This window comes from Peromyscus californicus, unplaced genomic scaffold (genome assembly GCF_007827085.1).
Source record: "Peromyscus californicus insignis strain IS unplaced genomic scaffold, ASM782708v3 Scaffold_10__1_contigs__length_136768540, whole genome shotgun sequence".
NCBI lineage: Eukaryota > Metazoa > Chordata > Mammalia > Rodentia > Cricetidae > Peromyscus > Peromyscus californicus.
This window is the reverse complement of record NW_026294391.1, coordinates 6,052,197-6,061,683: the sequence shown is the minus strand read 5'-3', so window position 1 is coordinate 6,061,683 and position 9,487 is coordinate 6,052,197. Positions and strand designations below refer to the sequence as shown.

General features: G+C 45.5%; 1 protein-coding gene across 1 annotated transcript; it reads right to left on the bottom strand.

Moving 5' to 3' along the window:
- Positions 1–399: 399 nt before the first annotated feature.
- LOC128109593 (uncharacterized) lies at positions 400–8,120 on the bottom strand. The gene is made up of 2 exons (XM_052736767.1): positions 8,017–8,120; positions 400–2,767 (listed from the first exon to the last, which is right to left on the bottom strand). The coding sequence occupies exon 2, from the start codon at positions 2,701–2,703 to the stop codon at positions 901–903; it is 1,803 nt and encodes a 600-aa protein (XP_052592727.1). The 5' UTR covers positions 2,704–2,767; positions 8,017–8,120; the 3' UTR covers positions 400–900.
- Between the last annotated feature and the right edge of the window lie 1,367 nt (positions 8,121–9,487).

Sequence of the window (9,487 nt, the reverse complement as noted above, 5' to 3'; positions counted from 1 at the left end):
TTGTTCCTCCTTCCAGGGTATTCTCTTTCCACAAATGGCCATTTTCCTTGTACCTTTCATTCTGGATTCTGCTCAAATATCTTCATTCCATACGAGCCTTGTTGACCATTTAAATAAAACTACTCTCCTTATTACCCACTTTCCCTTTTTCCTTGAAATTTATTACTACATAATAGTATATAGGAAATTCTGTGCTATGATTTAATTGCCATAAGGCTATGAAATGTGTCTTCTTCCAACTTATATCTTCAACCTGAAGAAGAACGTATCTAGAAAATAAGAATCAATAAATGACAAATTTATGAATAATTGAACAATAGCATAAGAATTAATAGGACTGTTAGACTGTGACACTGCGGCGCGCCCCGACCAGCGGGGAAGGACACCACGACTCGAGGATTCTTCTTCTATCACGGTTTATTGAAGCACTGCTTGGTTGAGGGAGAGCTGGAGGTGAGGGGCCCCGAGCACGGATGCCGGAGTGCTTATATGCAGGCTGGAGGTGTGTCATGCCGGTCTGATACACGAGGCAGTGCGGGATTGGACAGGCGCTGTTGCTAGGCAGACAGGCTTAGGCATACGTGACAGACAGCTCGAAGGCTGATGTGGCAGGGCGTTGCCCAGAGAGGAAGTCGGCGCCATCTTGCAATGGCGGACAGTCGCCACAGTTCCCCCTTTTTTCTTAAAAAATGGCATGAGGACTTACTCCCAATCAGGTTCCCACCTCATGATGTGTGAACCGATCAAAGGAGACCTGGCAGACCCATGCTCCTTCTCCAGTACAATGGGTATATACCCCTGGAGGTGCAAAGGCAACACTGGATCAGGCCACCATCAAGTAAAATACAATCCCTCTGGGTGCAATGGCATAAAGCTGCCTCCAGGTACAAGGGCATCGTATTATACATTTTTTAGAACAGCTATCCAAGCTTGGGGGGAACTGCCCGCATCCAGGGCAGCCAAAGCTTTAGCCATAGCCATGTTTTCTACCTTGCGCCTTCGTGACATGCGACACAGCAAAAACAACACCAAAGCCAGTCCTACAAGAATCACACTCCCAAACATCCCCACTCCCACCCACTCCTTAAACAGGGAAACTGCAGAAGTGATCCAGGAGGTCATCCCCTCAGCCAAGCTGAGGTCCACTCGTGTGGAATTGATGGCAACCACTGCATGTCGAAGATCTCCCAACAGCACATCAAAGTCGTTGGACCAATTTCCTGCTAAATAATGAGATAAGGCACGGGATAAATTAGCAGCCCTGGTATAATTCCTATAAGGGACACTGGTAATGCAGAGCGCATTATACTTCCATTCACATCCAAGCTGAGCCAATTGCCAAAGCATATCTAGTTGTTCCTGAACTAGATCAATTCTCTGATTTACTATTAATAAGCCACCTTTTATATGTGAATCCAATCTGGCCTGAGAATCTAAAGCTTGAGTTACCTGATCAGATAATTGATTAAGGGTAGATGCTGTTTGCACCGAGGTGGACATAGCAATGCCAGCAACCGTAGCCCCCGTGGCAGCGGCCGAGATCGCAATAATCACAGCCGCAGTTATGCCAAAGTCTCTTTTTGGGCGAAACAACGTCATGGGGCTAGGTGTTTCAACTGGTACAGGAATCCAGCGGGGAACACGGGCCACCATCGCTCTAGTATATTGGGTGGCATCCCAGCATTGTGCAAGCATACAGCCCCTATCGCTGCAGCTTTCAAAAGAAGAATTACTTAATATAAACAAAAATGGAGGATACACACACACCGGAGCGGGAGAGAAGGTATCATTTTTAAACTGCTTAACTATCTTTACAATTCCACCTGTCAAGGACTTCTGTTCCCATGAGGCACCCCATTCATTAGTAGGTGGGTCCTTCATGGAGGAATTCGAAAGAGACATCCTTGTAAAATTAGTAAGACCCGCTGCTCCTCCTTGTAGCAGGGAAAATACGTTTAAACCAGAGCAGCTGCCATTTACTCCACAAAGCATCCATTTATCATAAGGTTTCATCCGTGGATCTTGCAGAAAAAATCCTTGATCATACACATTGTTATCCTTCTTGGGGCCACGCATGTCAGGCGAGAATGTAAAACGTTTGCTCGAATCTGCCCATGTCAATATCTTTGACTGACAATCAGTCCATGGCCAAGTCTCTCCCTCATAAACTCCCAGACAATGTGGAGCATATTTTGGCTGAGCCGGGGGAGAATCCTCACCCTCAAAATTATTACGAGGAACTATGAAGGTACCATTAAACCACACGGCTCTTTCATAAGAGGTAGAATTAAGAACTTGATAACAAAGGCTCTTATTACTTCTGACGCAGTTCTCTACTGAGGTCATAGCGTACTTTCCGATAGTGTCACCCTCGAACCATGCTAAACCCTGTTGTTTGAATATCAAACATTTCTCCTCACTAAGATTCCCAGGATTGACTGTAAAGCAAATTGATCCCTCCTCCTGAAAACTACGATTTTCTCCTAGCGGAGCAGTCTGCCTATCTAGAGGAAGCCAAGGGAGGCCTAGCTCTTTGGTGGTGGTAAAAAAGCGAGGAAACACTGCGGCATTATGGCGAACTGGCATCGGCTTCGGGAACGCTGACAGTATTCCCCATCTCTGTTCCATTCTTCCCAGGCTCCACATCATTAGCAGCAGGACTACTCTCAGCTTCCAACGGCTCATATTCATCTGAGGGAACATCTTGTAGAGCCTCTTTCACTTGTCTGGTGAGTCTTTCAGGCACCCAAATGGGATCCGGACGGTTCTGTGGGAAAACACAAACAGCTCCCCTGGACCTGGTGATAACAGGATCCGGGCCATACCATTTGTTATCCAACACATCCCGCCAGATAACTGCGTTCTGGGGGGTGGGGATCGCCTGTGCATGGCGATCAGCTGCAGTCTTATCATCCATGTCTCGAATTAAAAAATTTAGGGTGAATAAAGCATAGGAGATCCGTTCTTTAGGTGATGCATATGCAGCTATTCCCCCTTTTTGTTTAATGAGCAACTCCTTGAGAGTACGGTTAGCACGTTCCACAATTCCCTGTCCTTGAGGATTATAGGGAAGACCAGTTTTGTGGACAACCTGTAATTGACTGCAGAAATTTTGAAAACCTTTTGATGCATATGCTGGGCCGTTGTCCGTCTTAATCATTTGGGGTTTTCCCCATGCCGCCCAGGCTTCAAGGCAATGAGTTTTTACATGTATTACCTTTTCTCCGGCTAATGGGGAGGCAAAAATGATACCAGAATAGGTATCAACTGAAACATGCACATACTTTAATTTCCCAAATTCTGGAATATGTGTAACATCCATTTGCCACAATGTAAGAGGTTTCAATCCTCGAGGGTTAATACCCACATGAGGTGGATGTAAAAATTGCACACAGCCCGCACATTGCTTAACAATTTCTCGGGCTTGACTGCGTGATATGGAGAACTTCAACCGAAGTGTATTAGCAGGGACATGGTACTGGCGATGAAATTCCTTTGCTTGGGACAATGGATCGATCATAGCTACAAGTGTCATACGCGTAGCCTTATCAACCACGTCATTCATTGTAGCCATAGGTCCAGGCAACAAAGAGTGTGCTCTCAAATGCCCTATATAGAAAGGAAACTTACGATCCAAAACAGCATGCTTAAGTTGGAGCAACATGGGAGAAGCTAAGCTATGAAATTGAACAATGGCTGCCGTCTCTAAATGGGCCACGGCATTAACAACATAGTGAGAATCGGAAAAAACATTCACAGGACAATGTGGAAAATCTTTAAACACTTGTAAGACCACCAAGCATTCTACTACTTGAGGCCTGTCAGGGGTAAATTGGAAAACCTTTGGCTCACTCCCTGATTGGGCATACACTCCTCTGCCCGTTTTTGAGCCGTCAGTATAGATAGTGACTGCTTCTGCAATAGGAACTGATTGGGTTACCCTTGGAAAATAAACCTCATTTCTATTTACAAAGGATAATAGCTTATTAGAGGGAAGATGATTATCTATTATACCAGAGAATGATGTAACTAATACAGGCCAAACCTCTGTTGAGGCCACTAACATCTGTACTTGTTCTTGGGTATAAGGAATGATAAGCTTATCTGGCTCCTTTGCAAAATGTTGGATAGCTAACTTAATGCCAACAAAAGCCTGATGCGCCACTAAATCTGGATAATAAGACAATGTCCTCAATCCTGGTGAATGTCCTGGTATCCATAGTAGAGGAGCTTCCTGCCAGAGCACCCCTAAAGGAACTCCAGCTGTTTGAAGAATGCATAGTATCAATGGTTTCTGTGGCACTATGCGAGAAAGCTGAGCCCGATTTATGGCCTCCTCGACTATTTGCAAAGCTTGAAGTCCCTCAGGAGTAATACTCCTAGAGGAAGTAACATTGGGATCTCCTTCCAATATCTTAAACAAAGGTTGCAAAACTTCTCTAGGGATATCCAAATATCCTCTAAGCCAATTTATATCTCCTAGCAATTTTTGGAAATCATTCAGAGTGGATAACTGGGAAACTCTAATATTCATTTTCTGAGGTCTGATGCAGGTGGCATCGATCTGTGCCCCCAAAAATTGAACTGTTTCTGTCTCCTGCACCTTCTCAGGAGCAATATATAAGCCCCAGTCTTTCAGGCTTTTCTGCAGGGCAGTAAAGGATTTATTCAATATGCTCCGATTCGATGCGGCCAACAGGATGTCATCCATGTAATGAATTATGCGCACCGAGGGGAAGCTGTTTCTAATGGGAGCAATAGCCTTTGCAACATAAATTTGACACATAGTGGGACTGTTAGCCATGCCCTGAGGTAAGACCTTCCATTGGAACCTTAGATCTGGCTTCTCATGATTTACAGAAGGAAGAGTAAACGCAAACCTTTCTCTATCATTAGGGGAGAGAGGGATGGAGAAGAAACAATCTTTAATATCAATTACTATCAAAGGCCATCCTCGAGGTAGGGCAGAGAGCAAGGGTAGCCCCCTTTGCACTGGACCCATGATCCTCATTTGGCCATTAATAGCTCTCAGATCATGAAGTAGTCTCCATTTTCCAGATTTCTTTTTAATAACAAAAATTGGTGAATTCCATGGTGAAAGAGAAGGCTCAATATGTCCTAAGGACAGTTGTTCTTTGACCAGATTTTCTGCAGCCAAAAGTTTTTCCTGTGTTAAGGGCCACTGAGGTACCCAAATTGGCTTATCCGTTGTCCAAGGAATACTTAATACATCCTCAGTGGCCCCTAGGAAAAACCCAAACCCTTCCTGTCCGCTTTAAATCTTGCATCAAGTGGCTCAACCCTTCCTTGTAGGGAAGCTCCTAAACCTCTTCCGGGCACATAGCCCTGTTTCATCATAAGATCTTTACTAGCTTGGGAATACTCATTAGTCAAAATTAGTCGCAATTGTTGCTGGACATCTCTTCCCCACAGATTAATAGGAATGCTCACTACAAAGGGTTGAAACATGCCTTGCTGATCCTGTGTCCGCCAGTGTAGCGTCTTTGCACTTATCTCTGGCGTTTCCTGGTATCCCAAACCTAGTAAGGACTGAGAAGCCTCCTGTAAAGGCCACTGTTTTGGCCAATCTTCTCGACGCATGACACTCCTGTCAGCGCCAGTGTCCACAAGGCCAGTGAAATCTTTCCCTTCAATATGTAAGGTCAGCATAGGCCGGTGGCCTAGGTCTAGGGATAAACATGCAAGGTCTACTCCCGTAGAGCCAAACCCTTGAGGGCCACGCACTCTACTTGCAGCCGGGAAATTGTTATGTTTGGATGGAATAAGGATTAACTGGGCAATGCGATCTCCAGGAGCTATGGAGATGATTCCGTAAGGGGAATGACACATCACTTTAATAGTTCCAGTATAATCTGGATCTATTACTCCTGGCAGTACCATTAATCCTCTCATGGTGTTTGATGATCTCCCAATAATAATCCCTACAGTATCCTTTTGTAAAGGCCCAGACATATCTGTATCTAGCATCTGTATCCCCATTTTTTGTGTCAATACCAGTCCGGAGGCGGCACGGAGGTCCAGCCCTGCGGAGCCTGTGGTTGCTCTCCTGACTTCGGAGGTGGTCGCAGGCTGGGCTCCTGAAGCGCCCCATATGCATTCGGGCCCTGGGGACGGGGGCCCCGCTGCCCGTTTTTTGGCCAAGGAGACTGAGTTGATTGAGGGATCGGCTGCCCATTGATGTCCTTAACTGACCTGCATTCATTTGCCCAATGTTTCCCCTTCTTACATCTAGGACAGGTTCCGGGGACCCTAGCATTATTGGCAATTCCCGGATTAGATTGAGGGCAGTCACGTTTCAGATGTCCGACCCGCCCACATTTAAAACAAGCTCCTGTCTTTTTTCCATTCTGTTTACTGGCTGCGATCACGGCTGCTGCCAACCCTGCATTGGTTAGAGGGCCGCCTATTTCTCGGCATGCTTTTAACCAAGCTTCAAGTCCTTTACTCTTCCAAGGTGTAATAGCTCTTCTGCATTCCTTAGTAGCCTGCTCATAGACAAGTTGTTGGACAAGGGGCATTGCCTCTTGAGCGCTACCAAAGATCTTTCCTGCAGCATCCATCATACGAGCCACAAAGTCTGAAAAAGGCTCACTTGGTCCTTGCACAATTTTTGTAAGATTACCTGAAACCTCTCCCCTTTTTGGTAACATTCTCCAAGCCTTGATGTATATATCATTAATCTGATTGTAAACCTGTACTGGGTATGCTGTCTGATTAGCTGCCCACTGCCCCTGGCCTAACAACATATCCGCTGTCCAGGCTGGCTGCTGCAATTGCTGCGCATTTATGCGAGCTTGGGTATGCGCCATATCAGTGACAATGGACTTGAAATCCAAATACTGCCCTGTAGACAAGCATGCTTTTACTACCTCAAACCAATCAGACGGGGTCATGGCCTGAGTGGCTAGTCTTTGCAACAAAGTCAAGGTATAACTGGCAGAATGACCATAGGTTTGAGCCGCCTGTACTAAGTCTTTGAGCTGCTTATAAGGAATAGGCTCATGCCAGCGATGATTGGTCTGAGGGTCCTCAAAAACGGGGAAAGCGGAAGCTAGTCGCGACCAAGTTTGGCTGCGAATAAAATGACATCCGGAGGTTGAGCTCGTGTAGGGCGGTGGTTTCCTATCAGACAATGGCGCCTTATTGCCTGATGGCTCCCATCCCCCGTATCTGCCACTCTCATACCTAGCCGCTTCCTCCTCAAGATCAGCTTCCTCCTCTTCAGAAAGCTCATCCTCAGATTCCTCCTCCTCCTCAGATAAGTTTATAGCCGCAAACTCATCCAGTATGGGATAGAGCGGTGCACTCGGCTCTACCCTTTTCCTTCCTTCTTCTTGTTTTTCCTGTTTCTTTTCCTTTTGTTTCTGTTTTTCTGCCTTTTTCTTCTTTCTTTTTTCCCCTCTATCCTCACTGTCTCTGCCTTCTGCTCCAGAAAGACTGTCCTGATATGCTGTTAGCGCTCTCCTGCCTGCTCTCAATGCTTCCACACTCCGGTCATCTTTCAAACAGGATCGCATCAGTTTCCAAAAAGGAAAAGTCCCCTTCCCTAACGTTCCTTCCTCCTTAGCTCTCTCCAGATCTTTTCCAAGCTTTTCCCAACATGGGCCCGTTAGGTCTCCTGAAACTAAAAACCATGGAGCCACTTTATCAATATCTTGTAGAACTTTCCGTAATGAACTGGTGCTAATCTTCAGATCTCTCTGGCGCAGGATTGCCTGGGCCGGATCAATAAAAGCCTCACAGTGAGAGCTATGACTTCCACCCATGGCGCTGGTTTATCTACAGAAGACTTATCCACGGGCGTACGCTGCCGCTTTATCTACAGCGGTCTTACCTTCGTTTTTTTTCAACAGCAACACAGGCACTCCTGTCCTGGCTGGTGGCACCGGAGCCAAAAACAGCAAAATAACACAACAAGAACAATCAAGAGGAACAAACCAGCAAAGACTAAAGGGTTGATTCCAGCAATCAACATACCTGGGGAACTTAACTTACCGACGTCGTCCGCTTCCCGTGTGAAGTTCTGAATCCTCTTCGGCCCCTCACGATGGGTCCCGGGTTTCAGCACCAGCTGCGGCGCGCCCCGACCAGCGGGGAAGGACATCACAACTCGAGGATTCTTCTTCTATCACGGTTTATTGAAGCACTGCTTGGTTGAGGGAGAGCTGGAGGTGAGGGGCCCCGAGCACGGATGCCGGAGTGCTTATATGCAGGCTGGAGGTGTGTCATGCCGGTCTGATACACGAGGCAGTGCGGGATTGGACAGGCGCTGTTGCTAGGCAGACAGGCTTAGGCATACGTGACAGACAGCTCGAAGGCTGATGTGGCAGGGCGTTGCCCAGAGAGGAAGTCGGCGCCATCTTGCAATGGCGGACAGTCGCCACATGACACAGATTTGGCAGGTATATTTTTCAGTCAAAAGTAGTGCAGTAACACACACACATAACATGTCATTTGACATCTGAAGTGGAATTTTTTAACATCCTTCTATGTGATAAAATTGTTTTCATCAATAGCCACCCAATGATCGATAATAATGATCATTTTCTTGATTTGACTTTAGTTTTAATGTTATTAAAAATCAAGGAAAAATTTAATCCAAGTTCCATGATATTTAACTTCAATGCAATTCTTTCATCTATGAACTGTAATTCACACTTACCAAATAAGAATAAGAAGTAGTGGTTTCACTACTTTAACATTTAAGCACAAATGTCTTGAAGAGTAATTATGTGGCCAGAGAGATGGCTTAGCAGTTAAGAGGACCAGCTGCTCTTCTAGAGGATGTGAGTGAGATTCCTAGCACCCACATGGTGGCTCACAGTTGTCTGTAACTCAAGTTCCAATGGATCCATTGCCTTTTTTGGACATTGCATGCAGGCAAAACATTCATACACACAGAATAAAAATTGATAACTCTTTCTTTAAAAACTTATACGTGGTTAGTTAGAATGACAGAAATGAAAGAATTGAAGTAACCCTAGTCTTCTTTTATTTTCATAGCCACTGTCTTAGGGTTTCTATTGCTGTGAAGAGACACCATGACCATAGTAACTCTTATAAAGGAAAACATTTCATTGGGGCTGGCTTACAGTTCAGAGGTTTAACACATTGTCACCATGGCATGAAGTATACAGGGTGCAGGCAGATATGGTGCTGTAGAAGGAGCAGAGAGTTCTACATCTTGATCTGCAGGCAGCAGGAACTGAACTGGTTTGAGCTTCTGAGATCTCAAACCCCATCACCTAGTGACACACCTCCTTCCAACAAGGCCACACCTCCTACTAGTGCCACTCCCCATGAGACTATGGGAGCCACTGTGCTATCATTATTTACTTCTAATTTATTTCACTCTACACAGGAATATGAATTAATGCAGATGTTGGAGGTAGAAACTGCCAAACGGAGCTTGTGAAAATCTGAGCTTCCATTAACTCACACTCAATTGAATATGTATAGTTGAGGG

Excerpts from the sequence above, each read along its gene's own strand:
- LOC128109593 (XM_052736767.1), bottom strand. The coding sequence starts at position 2,703 with ATGTTCCCTCAGATGAATATGAGCCGTTGGAAGCTGAGAGTAGTCCTG.